The sequence below is a fragment of the Electrophorus electricus genome, chromosome 13 (genome assembly GCF_013358815.1).
Source record: "Electrophorus electricus isolate fEleEle1 chromosome 13, fEleEle1.pri, whole genome shotgun sequence".
NCBI lineage: Eukaryota > Metazoa > Chordata > Actinopteri > Gymnotiformes > Gymnotidae > Electrophorus > Electrophorus electricus.
Window position 1 is genome coordinate 21,180,054 of NC_049547.1, and position 20,000 is coordinate 21,200,053.

At 44.1% G+C, this 20,000-nt stretch overlaps 1 protein-coding gene across 1 annotated transcript in view; it reads left to right on the forward strand.

The window, feature by feature from the left end:
• The window catches only part of grid1a (glutamate receptor, ionotropic, delta 1a), a 269,871-nt gene that overhangs the window by 236,423 nt on the left and 13,448 nt on the right, over positions 1-20,000 (forward strand). Inside the window, exons 9-13 of the mRNA XM_035532888.1 lie at positions 1,575-1,676; positions 3,323-3,520; positions 3,637-3,964; positions 6,731-6,869; positions 17,115-17,310. Of these exons, the coding sequence (XP_035388781.1) occupies positions 1,575-1,676; positions 3,323-3,520; positions 3,637-3,964; positions 6,731-6,869; positions 17,115-17,310 (963 nt within the window). The remainder of the gene's footprint in view (positions 1-1,574; positions 1,677-3,322; positions 3,521-3,636; positions 3,965-6,730; positions 6,870-17,114; positions 17,311-20,000) is intronic.

Consider the following 20,000-nt stretch of genomic DNA (forward strand, 5'->3'; position numbering starts at 1 on the left):
TTTTATATACAGGTAGGTTGTGTGGTGTGTTATAGACAGGTGTGGTGTGTGGTGTTATATACAGGTGTGATGTGCAGTGTGTTATAGACAGGTGTGATGTGTGGTGTTATTTACAGGTGTGATGTGCAGTGTGTTATAGACAGGTGTGATGTGTGGTGTTATTTACAGGTGTGATGTGTGGTGTTATTTACAGGTGTGATGTGCAGTGTGTTATAGACAGGTGTGATGTGTGGTGTTATTTACAGGTGTGATGTGTGGTGTTATAGACAGGTGTGATGTGTGGTGTTATTTACAGGTGTGATGTGTGGTGTTATTTACAGGTGTGATGTGCAGTGTGTTATAGACAGGTGTGATGTGTGGTGTTATTTACAGGTGTGATGTGTGGTGTTATAGACAGGTGTGATGTGTGGTGTTATTTACAGGTGTGATGTGTGGTGTTATTTACAGGTGTGATGTGCAGTGTGTTATTTACAGGTGTGATGTGTGGTGTTATTTACAGGTGTGATGTGTGGTGTGTTTCCAAAAGCAGGAAGCCTTGTGCTGTAATGGCATTGACTGATGGACTGAATAATTGATTGAGGTGATATTGATTGATGTGATATATGGCCAAAGATATGCAGAAAACTCTAATAATTACTGAATTCAGGTGTTTCAACCATGCCTCTGTCAGAGGATGTCACCTTTGTCATAAGTCAGTTCATGAAATGTCTGCCTGGCTATGTCCAGGCTTACTGTAAATGTCTGCCTGGCTATGTCCAGGCTTACTGTAAATGTCGGCGGGGCTATGTCCAGGCTTACTGTAAATGTCGGCGGGGCTATGTCCAGGCTTACTATAAATGTCGGCGGGGCTATGTCCAGGCTTACTGTAAATGTCAGCGGGGCTATGTCCAGGCTTACTGTAAATGTCGGCAGGGCTATGTCCAGGCTTACTGTAAATGTCAGCGGGGCTATGTCCAGGCTTACTGTAAATGTCAGCGGGGCTATGTCCAGGCTAACTGTAAATGTCGGCGGGGCTATGTCCAGGCTTACTCTAAATGTCGGCGGGGCTATGTCCAGGCTTACTGTAAATGTCAGCGGGGCTATGTCCAGGCTTACTCTAAATGTCGGCGGGGCTATGTCCAGGCTTACTGTAAATGTCAGCGGGGCTATGTCCAGGCTTACTGTAAATGTTGGCGGGGCTATGTCCAGGCTTACTGTAAATGTCAGCGGGGCTATGTCCAGGCTTACTGTAAATGTCAGCGGGGCTATGTCCAGGCTTACTGTAAATGTCGGCGGGGCTATGTCCAGGCTTACTGTAAATGTTGGCGGGGCTATGTCCAGGCTTACTGTAAATGTTGGCGGGGCTATGTCCAGGCTTACTGTAAATGTCGGCGGGGCTATGTCCAGGCTAACTGTAAATTATCCTGGACAAACACTTAATTACTAACACATTTTTCCTATGTGTCATTCTTTTCACTTAACACCCTGTCTCTCTTTTTACCCCAAATCTCTCTCTCTCTCTCTCTCTCTCTCTCTCTCTCTCTCTCTCTCTGTCTCTCTCTCTCTCTCTCCCTCTCGCTCTCTCTCTCTCTCAGCTGGCAACCTGGGACTCTACCCGAGGCATGAATGGCAGTCTAAAGGAGAATCGTGTAGACAACGGCATGCAAGGAGTCACTTTGAAAGTTGTCACACTTCTGGTGGGTGTTTCTGTTTAATTACAGCAAGTTCTCTCCAATTTTGAAATATTTATTAAATGGCTACCAAATAGTTACGAAGCTGTATCGGTCAAAAAAGCCCTTCTAATGTCGAGGAGTTGTAAGCACCCTCATGCTTCAAATGACAGCAGGAGCGCTCACCGTAATACATATTTACAGCATGGCCTTATACCCAAACCAACACCACGCTCACACTGCAAGAATACAAACCAACACCACACTCACACTGCAAAAATACAAACCAACACCACGCTCACATTGCAAGAATACAAATCAACACCACGCTCACACTGCAAGAACACAAACCAACACCACGCTCACACTGCAAGAATACAAACCAACACCACGCTCACACTGCAAAAATACAAACCAACACCACGCTCACACTGCAAGAATACGCAGAGAGAGAGAACAGTGTGTGTGTGTGCGTGTGTGTGTGTGTGTGTGTGTGTGCATGTGCATGTGTGCGTGCGCGTGCGTGAGTGCGTGTGTGTGTGCGTACGTGTGTGCGTGCGTGTGATTCAGTCCATTAATGGGTCTTTATAAAGTTCTCGAATTGAGAATTGAGTGGAAGAGTTCGTCCAGGGAGAAAGAGCAGGTGAAACGCAGCAGCGCCCTCTTTCGAAATGTGTTCACTCACCAGATCGCCGGCATGAGAATGCTGAACCCTGAGGAACACTTAATCTGAAGCTTGTTCAAACACTGGGATTTTTGCACCAGTGTGTGTGTGCACCTTCGTGCTATGGACATAAACTCTACATGGTGACTAAGAAAAGACCTCCGCAGGCTTAGACCTTTACTTACATGACGCGAAGCCCAATGGCTTGTGTCAACCGCTAGTACATAACCCACAATTCAAAAGCTCTATGCGCAAAACTGTTGAGGAAACTAGACCATAAATAGAAGGGTGTGGTGAATTAATTGGTATCAGCCAGTCACATGTCTTATATCCTTTACCAACTGCTAAACGCGAAACTGTGGTAATGCATGCATTGCCGAGGGGTATCCAACGTGCTTGTGTGTGGAGTTCAGACCAGGTGACAGTTAGCAGTCAAAATCGGGAGTGTAATCTGCTTAAAGGGAACACATCCATGACTCACACTTTTCTGGAAACTATAGTGCATAATGTTTGAGGATTACACCCTCCATATCCACCATCCTTTTATACATTAGACAAGATCCATCATCAGTTAAATAAAATGTTTTATAACTGTTAGGAATCATATCCTTGTGCTGTTAACTATTGTTAACAATAGTGCATTATTACATAACCTGCTATAATGACCATACATTTCTGACATGCTGTGCGCTTTGTTGTGTAAGGGCATCAGGAACAACTGCACTGGGTAACAGATGTACACACCTGTCCTGTTTCCTATATAAATGCATCATGTATTCTGACCAGTCCTCCCATCTGAATGACCGTGGCATTGTTTGGGGAGCACATGAGTGACAATTGTTCTTTTGCATTGACGTCGTTTCGATTTCGATTTGGAAGCACATGTTCCATGAACATCTGCTATCTTTGATCAGAGCCTGCAGTACAAATACGTAGCTAACTGCTCAGCGTGTGAGTGGAGAGGAGTCTTGGTTTATGAACGGTTTCCTCTTTGCATTGCTTGTTCCAGGAGGAGCCTTTTATAATGGTCGCAGAAAATATCCTCGGACAACCTAAACGGTACAAGGGCTTCTCCATGGATGTTCTGGACACTCTGGCCAAGACCCTGGGCTTCAAATATGAAATCTACCAGGTGGCTGATGGAAAGTATGGCTCGCTCCAAGCTAACGGTTCCTGGAGTGGCATGATTGGAGAACTCATCAAAAAGGCACGTTTACCTCACCGACCGTGAGCGCGTCAACAGAAAAAGACGATGACAAATCGATTTTGAATTGAAACAACAATTCAAGTTGTATTGTGTATTGTTTTGCCATTGACCCCCAGAGAGCAGACCTCGCGGTTTCCGCCATCACCATCACGCCGGAACGAGAGAGCGTAGTGGACTTCAGCAAGCGCTATCTGGATTACTCAGTGGGAATCCTGATGAGCAGATCGGTGGAGAAGCTCAACATCTTCTCGCTGTTGGCGCCCTTCGACCTGGCAGTGTGGGCGTGCATCGCCGCCGCCATCCCCGTGGTGGGAGTCATGGTCTTCCTCCTACGCCGGATTCAGTCAGTCCGTTCCCGGAACGCTGGGGCCCACCAGCCGGCCTCCGTCACCACGTCCTTCCAGAGCGCCATCTGGATCGTCTATGGGGCGTTTGTCCAGCAAGGTAAGATGCTGTCACTGGTCTCTGAAGTCCTCGGCTGCACCTGGAGAGGTTGCCTGCCCCCCGCCCCCGCCTCCAATGTGGGGCCCATCACCATGGTTACCACATGTCACTGTGGTTACCTTGACCCTGCCCCACTGCAAATGGTGGGTTGTTATTGTGTGCTGCAAAATGAATGGCCTACGAGCAGTTTCTGCCTCTGATTTGTGGTCCATGATGGTTTTCTTGTGGTGACATTGCGATTGATTCTAATATGTGATCGTGATGTTTGAGTGGTCAGTGATGGGCAAACTGTGTGAATAATAACCCTCGATAAGCTTGAAGGAATTCAGAGCCTTGGGAACGTTAGAGTTGCCGTGTAGCTGAATTGCGTGCTGGACAGAGCTGCAGGGAGGAGGTTATATTTACTTATAAGTAGTGAACGCTTTCCCTTTCACTCTCTTTCCCAGCTACCTCCCCCAATCTATAACTGCGTCTGTCAGATTACATGCTGGCAGTGTTCCCTAGCCTATATTATTATTGCTAGAGCTTCATTACACTACCTGTCCAATTGTGATGTATAACTAATTGGCTTGTGTAGAATTAAAATCCCAACACTGTTACCTTGATCCCTTAGGTTAAACCATAAATTAGGCTCCCCAAACAGTAAACCTCTTATAAAGCAAAACAGTTTAGTGCTTTGGAACTTTACTAAAGTTTGTTATGCATATTCTTTTTAGTCATGCTAGGTTATACAATAGAACATACCCTTTGCAATACATTTATTAATTTGTACAAATGTATTGATTTGAAATGTATTTATATACATTAAAACCTTTGCCTGCCTCTATGTCCATAAATTTAATTTGTATGAATTTAATTCATTCTTGTCATGTCATAAACATTTAACTGGGCTTTTAATTTATTTCTGTCTCATTTTCTAAAAGACTGTAGTGGAAAATTCAGCACCGAGGAATATCTCTGAGTGATCTTCAGATTAATGATTGGACATGCCACCTGACTATAGGCACTAAATATATTTTCAGTCACATGTCAGAAATAATCCAGTGAAACTAGTACATACTCAATCCTCTGATCACGCTGATCTAGTACATACTTGGTCCTCTGATCGCTCTGACCAAGTCATCAGTGTCTGAGGTTTCAGTACGTTCCACTCAGTGTCTGATGGCGGAAGGGGTGACATGTTATTAGAAGAGGTTTCTGTATTTTAACCATTAATAGGAACTAACCCAAGCTGTGTTTTCAATTTCCTAACATAAGTAAAGTGTTCAGGGCAAGTCGATTTTAAATTCTGAGGGAAGGGTTTTTCATCTCCAGTTGTGGGGCATACTCTGGAAATGAAGGTATGTTTTTCCAAACATCATCACAGGTTGACAGGTAGTGAAATATGTTTATAAGGTATTGGGTGTGGACCACTGACAGTTAGGACACTTTAGCACAAAAGGCTCTGTTTTTAGTAGACATTGTCTTCATCCAAATAAAAGCTCAAATAAACATTTAAAAACTGAAATCGATGAGCAAAATTAACCGATACTGCAAAACATTTATTTGAATTCATCCTTTAGCGCTTCATTTATTTTTTGTGTTTATCTACTTCAGTGTTTGCAGCCGCGGCCTATAAAGTAGATAAAGTTCCATGGTGTGTCACGAAATGGAACCATCCTCAAAGACTCTTTAATTTTGGGTCTATTCTAACAGAGTATCTAATCTAGTTTGATCGCACAGGTCACACAGATAAATGTATTAACAGCTCACAGGCAAATTGATTTACAAATTAAATGAAATATACTGTGTGATAAATCAATGCAGATATCAGAGCCACCAATAGTCACCAATGTTTGAATAACAAAGCGTGATATAGTATACAGAGCGCCAGGTGATGGCATGGCATGGTGATGTCACATCTCTGACAGAACGCAGACTCTGTGCAGCTTAGAGAGGGTCCACCCTTATTTCGCACGACCCAGAGGTCACGACCCAGACCTTGACATGCAGCTCCTTGGCCATTGTTGGCCAGAACCCTGGCCCTCCATCTTCCTAATTCTTCCCTTTCTGTTTCCCACACTGCCCTACTCCTTTTTTTTCACAGACAAAGCGTGTCTTTCCCAGTTTCGGAGTACGAAACAAATTACTGACGGCTGTTGTGCAAGATATTGAACCAGTGCAGGAATTCAGAGTGTCTACGAGCCTCGGCCCTTAATTTCATTTCTGTTCTCTTACGTTGGCTGGTCCGTTGCTGCCATTATCAAGGAGGCTGCCCACTTTGCTGACAGCGGTCAGCAACTTCACCACTCAGCGAACTAAGTGAACTGTCTAAGTGAGGTCTGCTGTCTCAGATGCGTTGAACTTTCAGAGCCTGCGTGACCCCTGACCTTTAAACCTGCCGCCACGTGGTGTGATAATGACTGCCATGGGCCTCACAGTGCAAATGTGCTGTTGGGGGTCTGCCAAGCTTTGCTGTGATTGGTTATTCCTTGATTATTCAGTTTTAGTGGTCTGGAGCTGTGAAAGAAGAATGAACTCGAAGAGGAAATTGACAGCTCTGTGCAGTCTAGTCAGCGCCTGAACAAGCAGGACAGAAGGAGAGAGGCTACATCAAAAAATGAATGGTGCAAAAAAGTGCGCATGATAAAAGCCACTAGGTCAGAAGAGGCGGGCGCAGTGGAGTTTAGAGGAGGACTGTGAGGCATCGAACGTTTCGAAGAATGGAAGCAATGTGAAGGAAAAGAAATGGCGAGAAACAGTAAAAGTCTCCTTCTCACCTCACAGGTGGTGAGTCGATCGTCAGCTCGACGGCCCTGAGGATTGCCATGGGCAGCTGGTGGCTCTTCACTCTTATCGTGTGTTCGTCATACACAGCGAACCTGGCAGCCTACCTCACCGTGGCCCGCTTGGACAGCACAGTGCGGTAAGACCCCAGCCACGACACTTCAGCCCACAGCCAAACCGTCCACAGCCTAACACAGCCAAACACAGCCAGACCCTCCACAGCCTAACACAGCTTAACCCTCCACAGCCAAACACAGCCAAACACAGCCAGACCCTCCATAGCCTAACACAACTTAACCCTCCACAGCCTAACACAGCCAGACCCTCCATAGCCTAACACAGCTCACAACCAAACCCTCTACAGCCTAAGACAGCCAAACACAGCCAAACCCTCCACTGCCTAACACAGCCAAACACAGCCAAACCCTCCACTGCCTAACACAGTCAAACACAGCCAGACCCTCTACAGCTTAAGACAGTTTAACCCTCTGCAGCCTAACACAGCTTAACCCTCCACAGCCAAACACAGCCAAACACAGCCAGACCCTCCATAGCCTAACACAGCTCACAACCAAACCCTCCACAGCCTAACACAGCCAAACACAGCCAAACCATCCACACCCTCACACAGCCAGACCCTCCACAGCCAAACACAGCAGGCTGTGGAAGTGGAATTACCACCTTATAATTGATGTTGGTTACTGTATGTTGTGCTTGCTAGAGAGCGCACGCTCAGAATTCCAGTGTGTATTAAACCGTTGTTGTATCCCACAGAAGACACACAGAAAGGTCATTGTTAGGTATCTCTAAAACACACTGACATAGTGCCAGTTTTCTGCCACAGGATTGTAAAAGAAAACAGCAAATCTGTGCCACAGCTGGATATGTGCAGCAGAAGCAATAAAACATTTCTAACAAGAGGCATAATTGTTAGCATTTTACCGTCCATCAGTTTGGGTTTCGTGATCGTTTTGTTATGTTTTTTCTTCATTTTGGCTGTAAAATCTTGTGTGTAAGACAGCATGCAAACAGCACAAAACACCAGAACGAACTAGAACAAAGAATGTAGAAGCCAGGAAGACGCAGAGCTAGAAGATAGATTAGTGCAGGTGGAATTACATGAGCGGCTTGGCAAAAACAACAAAGCAGCAGCCTCGACGAATGACGAAGGCAGACAGGACAAACAAGATACAGGCAAGCCTGAACGAGGGGCGGGGCCAGGGCGGGGCCAGGGCAGGGCCAGGGCGGGGCTAGAGCAGGATCTTACACGCTGGAGTGGAGGATTTACGCATGTATGTGAATATCACTACACCACTCAGGTTTCTTCATGCCTATTTGATTTAAATCGCATCCCTCTTCGCTCCTAACGGGTGGTGAGACCCTCTGTTGACGTTTATCGCTCCGAGACGTCAGACGTCTTTGTCCTCTGGCGTTGAGAAAGCTGCGTGTACCTACGTCTGCGTTGCACAGCATGAAAACTCACACTGGTTTCATTCTGCAGGTTGGTGTTTACTTTTCTCTTTTCATTTTTATGACGGAATCAGGTGTAAGAGGGCGGGGGAACGGTGACTGTGGGGTCATGGCTGAGATTAGACGTGCCTGCCTGGGGTGTTTGTTACACTGCCTGGGCAATTCAATAAACGTAGACCGTCAGAATGCCAGACTCGGTCTAAAAGCCGTGTGCGGAGCTACATACAGGAATTAGTCTTGGGCTGTGTGCATATTCACATGTTCACTGGCATTCAGCATCCAGCCTTCATAAACAACACAATGTTTACATCGAGAAAGGCCACAGTAGTTGACAGTGTGGTTAGGCATGGTGTTGTCAGACTGGCAGGAGAGAGGTAAGGGCTTGTACACCTGTGGCCGGGGCAGACCCATGTGGGAGGGTTTATAGGATGTGCAGGCCTGTGTGTTCAGCCATTCCTTGGTCAGTTGGCTAAAGTACCGAAACTACTACTGCTAGTCTTTACCTGCAGTCTTTACCAGCAGTCTGTACCTGTAGTCTGTACCTGTAGTCTTTACCAGCAGTCTTTACCTGCAGTCTGTACCTGCAGTCTGTACCTGTAGTCTTTACCAGCATTCGTTACCAGCAGTCTTTACCAGCAGTCTGTACCTGTAGTCTGTACCTGTAGTCTTTACCAGCAGTCTTTACCAGCAGTCTTTACCTGCAGTCTTTACCTGCTGTCTGTACCTGTAGTCTTTACCAGCAGTCTTTACCAGCAGTCTTTACCTGCAGTCTTTACCTGCAGTCTGTACCTGTAGTCTTTACCAGCAGTCTTTACCTGCAGTCCTTACCTGTAGTCTTTACCAGCATTCGTTACCAGCAGTCTTTACCAGCAGTCTGTACCTGTAGTCTGTACCTGTAGTCTTTACCAGCAGTCTTTACCAGCAGTCTTTACCTGCAGTCTTTACCTGCTGTCTGTACCTGTAGTCTTTACCAGCAGTCTTTACCTGCAGTCCTTACCTGCAGTCTGTACCTGTAGTCTTTACCAGCAGTCTTTACCAGCAGTCTTTACCTGCAGTCTTTACCTGCAGTCTGTACCTGTAGTCTTTACCAGCAGTCTTTACCTGCAGTCCTTACCTGTAGTCTTTACCAGCAGTCTTTACCAGCAGTCTTTACCTGCAGTCTTTACCTGCTGTCTGTACCTGTAGTCTTTACCAGCAGTCTTTACCAGCAGTCTTTACCTGCAGTTTGTACCTGTACTGGCTACATGCCAGCTGTCACCTCAGGATCAGTGACCTGTAAATTGATGCATTAGTTGTGTTTCTCCCAGTGTATGTGTAACTCACAGCAAGATAATGAATCAATAATGAATGTAATTTTCAGTACCAGGAGAAGGATTTAACCTTCTTAAAGGAAGTGGATGTCCAGCCAACAGCATTTTTTAATTTATTTATTTCCCAGTCTCTCACTAAGCATGTAAATCTTCACTGTAGGCTAAAGAACAGAAGCGATGAGCACTGAATCTTTAACACGCATCCCTGGGCTCTCATTTGGCTCTGTCCCTGCTGACCTGCCTGATGAAGGAAAACTACATTTAGTCATCCCTTGTTAAGCCAGCCAACAAAGTACTGAGTTGTCTGGCATTTCCGTTAAGATGAGAGATAACAAAACGAATCCCTTAAATGGTCTTTGGAAGGAATACTGCTCTCTAAAGGACTTTGCTGCACACATATTTCTCACTTTCAGTGCCACTTTTGCAAATTTCAACAAATATCACTAGCTCAAATTTAATTTGGTGCAGAGCACTTTAATTTATAACGCTTTTATCAGCACAGATTTGCAGAACACCCAGGTGGAGATCGTTAATGAGCACACAAAGACAGCATGGGGAAGGAAATGAGACTCTCACGCAGACATGTAGAGGATAGGAGCAAGAAACCTGAGGCCACAGACGCAACCCTAATGGTGACGTGGTGACGTGGTGATGTGGTGGCATGGTGAAGTAGTGACATGGTGAAGTAGTGACATGGTGACATGGTGAAGTAGTGACATGGTGACATAGTGAAGTAGTGACATGGTGAAGTAGTGACAGGGTGACATGGTGAAGTAGTGACATGGTGAAGTAGTGACATGGTGACATGGTGAAGTAGTGACGTGGTAAAGTAGTGACATGGTGACATGGTGAAGTAGTGACATGGTGACATGGTGAAGTAGTGACATGGTAAAGTAGTGACATGGTGACATGGTGAAGTAGTGACATAGTGAAGTAGTGAAATGGTGAAGTAGTGACATGGTGACATAGTGAAGTAGTGACATAGTGAAGTAGTGACATGGTGACGTGGTGAAGTGGTGACATGGTGACATAGTGAAGTAGTGACATGATGAAGTAGTGACATGGTGACATGGTGAAGTAGTGACATGGTGAAGTAGTGACATGGTGACATGGTGAAGTAGTGACGTGGTAAAGTAGTGACATGGTGACATGGTGAAGTAGTGACATGGTGACATGGTGAAGTAGTGACATGGTAAAGTAGTGACATGGTGACATGGTGAAGTAGTGACATGGTGACATAGTGAAGTAGTGACATAGTGAAGTAGTGAAATGGTGAAGTAGTGACATAGTGAAGTAGTGACATGGTGACGTGGTGAAGTGGTGACATGGTGACATAGTGAAGTAGTGACATGATGAAGTAGTGACATGGTGACATAGTGAAGTAGTGAAATGGTGAAGTAGTGACATGGTGAAGTAGTGACATAGTGAAGTAGTGACATGGTGACAGTGAAGTAGTGACATAGTGAAGTAGTGACATGGTGAAGTAGTGACATGGTGATGTGGTGAAGTGGTGAAGTAGTGACATAGTGAAGTAGTGACATGGTGAAGTAGTGACATGGTGAAGTAGTGACATGGTGACAGTGAAGTAGTGACATAGTGAAGTAGTGACATAGTGAAGTAGTGACATGGTGACAGTGAAGTAGTGACATGGTGAAGTAGTGACATGGTGAAGAGGTGACATAGTGAAGTAGTGACATGGTGAAGTAGTGACATGGTGAAGTAGTGACATGGTGAAGAGGTGACATAGTGAAGTAGTGACATGGTGAAGAGGTGACATAGTGAAGTAGTGACATGGTGAAGAGGTGACATAGGGAAGTAGTGACATGATGAAGTAGTAACATGGTGAAGAGGTGACATAGTGAAGTAGTGACATGGTGAAGAGGTGACATAGTGAAGTAGTGACATGGTGAAGTAGTGACATGGTGAAGAGGTGACATAATGAAGAGGTGACATGGTGAAGTAGTGACATGGTGAAGTAGTGACATGGTGAAGAGGTGACATAGTGAAGTAGTGACATAGTGAAGTAGTGACATGGTGAAGTAGTGACATGGTGAAGTAGTGACATGGTGAAGAGGTGACATAGTGAAGTAGTGACATGGTGAAGAGGTGACATAGTGAAGTAGTGACATGGTGAAGAGGTGACATAGTGAAGTAGTGACATGATGAAGTAGTAACATGGTGAAGAGGTGACATAGTGAAGTAGTGACATGGTGAAGAGGTGACATAGTGAAGTAGTGACATGGTGAAGTAGTGACATGGTGAAGAGGTGACATAATGAAGAGGTGACATGGTGAAGTAGTGACATGGTGAAGTAGTGACATGGTGAAGAGGTGACATAGTGAAGTAGTGACATGGTGAAGTAGTGACATGGTGAAGTAGTGACATGGTGAAGAGGTGACATAGTGAAGTAGTGACATGGTGAAGAGGTGACATAGTGAAGTAGTGACATGGTGAAGAGGTGACATAGTGAAGTAGTGACATGATGAAGTAGTAACATGGTGAAGAGGTGACATAGTGAAGTAGTGACATGGTGAAGAGGTGACATAGTGAAGTAGTGACATGGTGAAGTAGTGACATGGTGAAGAGGTGACATAATGAAGAGGTGACATGGTGAAGTAGTGACATGGTGAAGAGGTGACATAGTGAAGTAGTAACATGGTGAAGAGGTGACATGGTGAAGTAGTGACATGGTGAAGAGGTGACATGGTGAAGTAGTGACATGGTGAAGAGGTGACAGTGAAGAGGTGACATAGTGAAGTAGTGACATGGTGAAGTAGTGACATGGTGAAGAGGTGACATGGTGAAGAGGTGACATAGTGAAGTAGTGACATGGTGAAGAGGTGACATAGTGAAGTAGTGACATGGTGAAGAGGTGACATAGTGAAGTAGTGACATGGTGAAGAGGTGACATGGTGAAGTAGTAACATGGTGAAGAGGTGACATAGTGAAGTAGTAACATGGTGAAGAGGTGACATGGTGAAGTAGTGACATGGTGAAGAGGTGACATAGTGAAGTAGTAACATGGTGAAGAGGTGACATAGTGAAGTAGTAACATGGTGAAGAGGTGACATAGTGAAGTAGTGACATGGTGAAGAGGTGTGATTAGAGCAGAAACCTTCCAGTTGATAATGTCTAACCCACCATTGGGCCTCTAATAAGGCTGATACACTGTGTTGTGTGCAGTATGTGTGACCAGGCTAGTGCACCATGCTAAGGGACCAAGTTGGATGACACTGTCAAAACATACAGTATAATAGTGGTTAGAGCATAAACAGTTAAATGAATATTAATGTGAGACCTGTGCCAAATTTCATCAGCTAGCACCTCACATAGAGCTGGAAGCAAGTACACAGCATTTCTGAGAGGCACTGATGAACTACACTCAAATTCAAGAATTCCTGTGTTCTCTTAAGATTCAAATGACTCCAACTTCAGACATTTTATATACATCTTCTGAACTCCAAACGGCCCACATCTTATCATTTAGATGCACAATTATCCCACACATGTGAGAAGGAGACCTTGTGGTCACTGAGGGGCCAGCATAATCCTAACTGTGCTGACCTGATGGTCAGTGAGATACTGAATAAAGGCTCAGAATTAGCAGGTGAGTGAGGTCATTATTTACAAGGTAATTTATGTGAAAACAGTCTTCTTTAACAGTCCTATTACTTAATCAATAGTTTTTGTTGGGGTTTACAAGGCATATTTTTCCATGATCTCAACCAAGCAAGAAATATCTGGGATAGATATTTTGGTTGTCCTTGCAGGTAGTTTTAAGTAATGTACGGTGAGGTACGTCCGCACAGTAAATTGTGTAAACTGTTTGTAATTTGATTATTATTTATCCCTACATCTAAATATTGGAACGTTTTGTGTTTACTGTAGTGTAGCATACAGATTTGTTTCTTCAGATGAATACAGTGTTTCAAAGCATGCGGTCATGATGATGTACTGACAGCAATCGTAGTCCTCTCCCGAGTTGAACTCCTACAACAGTGTTTCAAATTCAGACCTCTGGGACTGCAGCTGCCCTCTTACTGTTACTTACTTACCGCGTCACGTCTCTGCTAGGAGCATGGGGTACATGACATGCAGGCATGGTTCTCAGTCTTGTTGTTGACGCTTGTAGTCAGTGCAGCCTGGATAGTGTCATTCACACCAGAGGTCCGTTTGTTGGGCTCTCGCAGTACTTGCGTGTCATGTGCAAAAGAAAACATTAGTTCTTGGTCAAGAATAAACTACAAGGAAAAGCTTGCGCTGACCAGGCACCCCTGGGAAAAACAGCGCCCCCTAACACTGTCACGAGGAAATGCACTTTTATTAGCCTTTATTGACCTGATATTCTAAGACCACCACCATCACACTTTAACAAAGCCATGACGAGGTTAAACACATGGGTTTGTGTTTCATACGATGCCATGAATTACTGTCTACCACACATGGCCCAACATCTAAAACAAACACACAACATGAGCGTGATAAAGTAAACATCAGCATGATAACAAAGTCATAACAAAGCATGATAACAAAGTAAATAAAACTAAATCACCTAAAAGTGTACTTTTTTGTGGAGAAATCTTCCAAGATCCCGCCATAGTCCAGTTTGCCAAAGATTTGTGCTCTATTGATATTTTAGTTAGTCCATTCCGCTGACCCTGTGACTACAAATAGTTTTTCATACATTTTACCTAAAAAAGCTCCTTTCTCAAGCGGCATCTGTCAGCAGAGTGGGTACAAATTCTTTTATGAGTCACTTTAACATCTCTAGAGAAGGTAGGAAACAAGTGTTATGCAGTGAGCAGGGATGAGATCTGAATACAGATCCAGTGTGTTTCCTTTGTCAGAGGACTAACCTGATGTTCCTTCTGGGAAAATCTTAACAGCTACACTGATCTTAAGGCTCAGTCAGGAGAATGAGGTTAAACAGACTACTCTCCTTTCTCTTATAAAAAATACGATCGACGTGCTAATAAGAACATTCTGGCCCTCTGGCCATAGGCGAACACGCCCATGAAGGTTTCAGGGCTGAAGTGTTCACATCTTGGAAATTGCCCCCTGAGCCTAATAAACTATTGCATGACATGCGAGTGCTGTTCGACCACCTGTACTCGGGTCATTAGCATCCGTCGCTCACGGTGATCTGCTGGCGCCTGTCACGTAGTTTCTTGGCCTTGTTCGATGTCAGCATGATTTTGCCGCTGAAGAGAAAATCAAACGTGTCAGGAAGTGTTTCGAGTGGCACGGGTCTGTCTTTTAGACTCGTTAAAGTGCCATCAATTAGCAGCAGGAAAACTTTGCCCATAGCCTCAGGTGCTACTGCTGAACTTTCTTCAGAAAGCATAACCTTCCTCTTCCACCTTCTTTGCTCTGAGAATGTCAGTTCCACGCCAGCACTGTTCACTTTTTCTCGTGCGTCTGTGCAAGCCGCAGAAAAACCAAATTCTCTCTGAGGTTTTGCAAAAAAAATCCACCACAGTGCAGATTTCGTTTCCATTGTGACGACTGGCTTTGAAGTAGTTTAGTAATATATAAAGTATTATTCCACACATTATACCGGACAATACACGTAATAAAAGGCCCAGACATCACCAAAACATCAGCCAGATGATTACACAAAACCTTCACACTGTCAGCGTGTGATTCCAGCTGAGTGTCAGAGACAGACTCTCCTTCAGTATAAACCAGCGAGAAAGCAAAGAGCTGAAGGTTTCAGAGATTTTCTTTAACACTTTGGAAAAAAGTTACAGATCATACCGACTTAGCAACCAAGTTTAGCAATTTTGTTCATGTCATGGATTCATTTTGTCTTATGCTTGTCATTTCATTGCCATCACCATAACTTTGCCCCTTGTGGTATTTAGTGCTGATGCCCAATTTCTCAAGATGGCTCATTAAAGTTTGGAAGGGTAGTTCAGCAGTTAAGGTACTGTACTAGTGATCAGAAGGTTGCTGCTTCAGGTCCCACCACTGCCAACTAACCACTGTTGGGCCCATGAACAAGACCCTTCACCCTCAATTGCTCAGACTATAGTAAGTCACAACTGGAAGTTGCTTTGGATAAAAGTGTAAATGACATGATGTAAATGACTAAGAGTGATGCAGAGGACTTGTTGACTCAACTGGGAGAAAAGCACTAATATTCTCTGCTAATGAAACGCTAGTGTTCTCTTTGCAGTGCACAGAAGTGCTGATATCTTAGACAGTCAATGATGTCTTCCCAGTTATGGGATCCAGCCAGAATGAAGCACAAAACACTGACTGCAGGTGCTGAGAACACTAGCACCATTTTAAATCTGCACCATTTTAAATCTGCACCATTTTAGCACCATTTTAAATCTGCACCATTTTAAATCTGCACCATTTTAGCACCATTTTAAATCTGCACCATTTTAAATCTGCACCACTTTAGCACCATTTTAAATCTGCACCATTTTAAATCTGCACCATTTTAGCACCATTTTAAATCTGCACCATTTTAGCACCATTTTAAATCTGCACCATTTTAGCACCATTTTAAATCTGCACCATTTTAGCACCATTTTAAATCTGCACCATTTTAAATCTGCACCATTTTAAATCTGCACCATTTTAGCACCATTTTAAATCTGCACCATTTTAAATCTGCACCATTTTAAATCTGCACCACTTTAGCACCATTTTAAATCTGCATCATTTTAAATCTGCACCATTTTAAATCTGCACCATTTTAGCACCATTTTAAATCTGCACCATTTTAGCACCATTTCAGCACAATTTTAAATCAGCACCATTTTAGCACCATTTTAAATCTGCACCATTTTAGCACCATTTTAGCACCATTTTAAATCTGCACCATTTTAGCACCATTTTAAATCTGCACCATTTTAAATCTGCACCATTTTAAATCTGCACCATTTTAGCACCATTTTAAATCTGCACCATTTTAGCACCATTTTAAATCTGCACCATTTTAGCACCATTTTGAATCTGCACCATTTTAGCACCATTTTAAATCTGCACCATTTTAGCACCATTTTAAATCTGATGAGATCATTATTTCTTAAAAATATCTGCGGAACCAAGTGTTTGTTCTTTGGGGAAATTATGTCCACCACCTACTTTGGGCCACTTTTTACGAACTCAATTCCAATGATGTTCGGGACTCTTTGAGGCCTTAATGCGGGGCGGCCTGACACAGAATCGAGAATCTGCTTGCTGCAGGGAAATTCCAGCCGTCCGTACTCCAAGATCTGCTGCTCTGTGTTGCTGGTAAAAGCACGATCTGCCTCAGCCTCTTCCTTAAAGATTTCGGTCTGATTCTCCAAAAAGATTCCAACTGCTTTGTTCTGTCTCGTGTGCAATTTTTGCTTTGTGCCCTGCTTGACTCTCTTAACGAGAGCCAAAGTTTGCAACTTAGCATTAATTACCGAATGCCATAATTGAAAAGGGGCAGTGTGCAGCAGAGCAGCGCCCCCAGTGGACTGGTGCCCCCTGGGCATTCTCCCAATCTGCCCTGCCCAGGGGCCATCCCTGATTACACATCAGGAGAGCTGTTGGTCAACACACGCAGTCAACACACGCAGGCCTTTAATATACTTACGTTACTATCATTTTCCTCGCAGAACATTCCAGGACCTGGCAAAGCAGACAGACCTTCACTACGGCACGGTCAGGGAGTCTGCGGTGTACGAGTACTTCAGGGTGAAGGGAACCAACCCACTGGAGCAGGACAGTACCTTCGCCGAGCTGTGGAGGACCATCAACAAGAAACAGGGGCAGGAGAACACAGTGGCTACCCCAGCTGAGGGCATTCAGAAGGTAGGAGAACCAGTTAACAGTGTCAGGACTTTGGAAGCAGGATGCCAGTACTGTGCTGTCCAAAGGTTTGAGAGTGTGCTGCAAGGAACACTACAGATGAAGTTAAATGCTGACAGTGATATCGTACTGTATTTTACACTGTATGGGCATGCAGTGCTTTTGTTTGTAGTCTTCTTTTAAAGACACTCATTCATGCCCTTTCACTACATCTAGTCTTACATTATTTTAGAAGTGGTTTCTGATGCAACAGCTCTCAGAAATGCTGGTACAGAAATAATTAGATTAGCGCACAATGAGCCCACTCAAGGAAATCACCGTTGTCCATCTCTGGCGAATAATCGCTTTAACCAAACAACATTCAGAAATGTTGAATTTTGGAATCCTTTGTGTTCACATTCATATGATGATCTGGAGTCAGAAGAATGTAAGCTTTATGAAAGAATGTCAGTGAACAAACAGAAGGTCTTTATTATGTAGCACCCTCGGTGGTCCTAAGACGTATTCACCAGGCCAATTCCAAACGCAACGTTTGTGTTTCAGGTAGGTATGCTGCACAGTATCAAGCTGAATATTTACGAAAATACAGAAGTTGTTTTAAAAAATGCTTGTGTAAGTGTTTTTTCATATGCACACATGGGAAACTAATGGATTTGTTTTGCATCTGAGCTGTTTTGTCTGTTTATTGGAATCTCCACTGAATTTTGTCTTCATTGGTTTGTAGAAACCAGTATAATGAGGTTAGACTATCAAACCAAACAAAACACAACATCTATAGTGCTGAAAACTTAAGACATCTATACTGAGAATATACAAGAATACGTTTCAAGAAATGTTATGAATATTAAAAAATGCAAGAATGATGAGAAAGGTAATCCTATATCAGGATTGCAGAAGTTTGGATGTGGGACATCTAACTTTCCAGAAATATGAAAATGTCACACTTTTCCTTGAATTTCCTTGAATTCCTTGAATTGACAGTGCAATGAACAGGAGCACAATTTGCAACGCAGGTCAGTGTACTGACACTATCGAGTGCTCAAATCTAGTTTGTCAGAGATCAAACTAGATCTCTCTGTGGATTACACACTCTGTGGATTACGCTGCCTTAACTCAAAACTCAAAAAGAAAACGTGAGTCACCTAGTCACAAACTGACCAGGGAACAATGCTGAAGGCATGAGAGAAGCATGCAGGGTTCCTCGCCGCAGTGTAATTGCAGTTCATCGCCTAACCCTTTATTGCGTCACCACTTCAGCGGCACCGGATCTGATTGCTTAACTAATAAACTGGGCAGAGACAGCGCTGAATGTTCACGGCGCACTGGGAAGTGTCCGTACATCTCCTGGGGCAGTCAGAGGAGCTGTGCTTTAGGTCCGCACACGTGAAAAGCTATTAGCTGTCAAGCACTGCCTCACCAGGTCCACGTGTAACTGAGTTAGTTCTGTTTCTGCACTCCCGTCTGCTGATTGCGCGAGACTCATCCTGCCCAACCCATACAGAGCTGCCACAATCAAGTTTGTCATTTCACAAATTGGATGCGGCCGATTCCGGGCACACAGGTGTATAATCAGACGCTAGCCGTGGTTTAGTATGCTAATTACATTTGAATGAAGCTCCTCTGAGACGCTCTTGTTATTATGATAGAGAATATTGAAATGCACATTAAGTGGTATTTTTTGGAAAGCCAAGTTGTAAAGGAGATATCAAGTCATTCACGAGAATGAGCAAAATGATCCGCGAATGTTACTGAAAAGGAGGAGGGTTTGGAGGGAAAAATTCTAAATAGTTCCCACTGCTTTGTCATTCCTCTTTTCATTTCTTTGCTTTCGTGTTTCTGACTAGGGAGGGAGGGAACGTGAGGAGGATTTATATATAAAAACAAAGCTGCAAGCATGAAAAAAGGAGAAATAATGAAAAATCCGTTTCATATGTCCCAAAGAAGTATTAACATTTTGATTCCCTTTGAATGCTGTCTCCTGCATGACAGAGAGCAGAGACACAGAGACCACAGAGACCGAGACCAAAGAGATAGAGACCATTGTGACAGAGAGAGAGACCAGAGAGATTGAGAGACAAGCATGACAGAGACCAGTGTGACACAGAAACCAGCATGACAGAGAGACCAGCAAAACAGAAACAAGGGAGACAGACACCAGCATAACAGAGAGGGTGTGATAGAGACACCAGAGAGACAAGTGTGACAGAGAGATCAGTGTAACAGAGACAGAGACACCAGCATAACGGAGAGGGTGTGATAGAGACACCAGAGAGCCAGAGAGACAAGTGTGACAGAGAGATCAGTGTAACAGAGACAGAGACACCAGCATAACGGAGAGGGTGTGATAGAGACACCAGAGAGCCAGAGAGACAAGTGTGACAGAGAGATCAGTGTAACAGAGACAGAGACACCAGCATAACGGAGAGGGTGTGATAGAGACACCAGAGAGCCAGAGAGACAAGTGTGACAGAGAGATCAGTGTAACAGAGACAGAGACACCAGCATAACGGAGAGGGTGTGATAGAGACACCAGAGAGCCAGAGAGACAAGTGTGACAGAGAGATCAGTGTAACAGAGACAGAGACACCAGCATAACGGAGAGGGTGTGATAGAGACACCAGAGAGCCAGAGAGACAAGTGTGACAGAGAGATCAGTGTAACAGAGACAGAGACACCAGCATAACGGAGAGGGT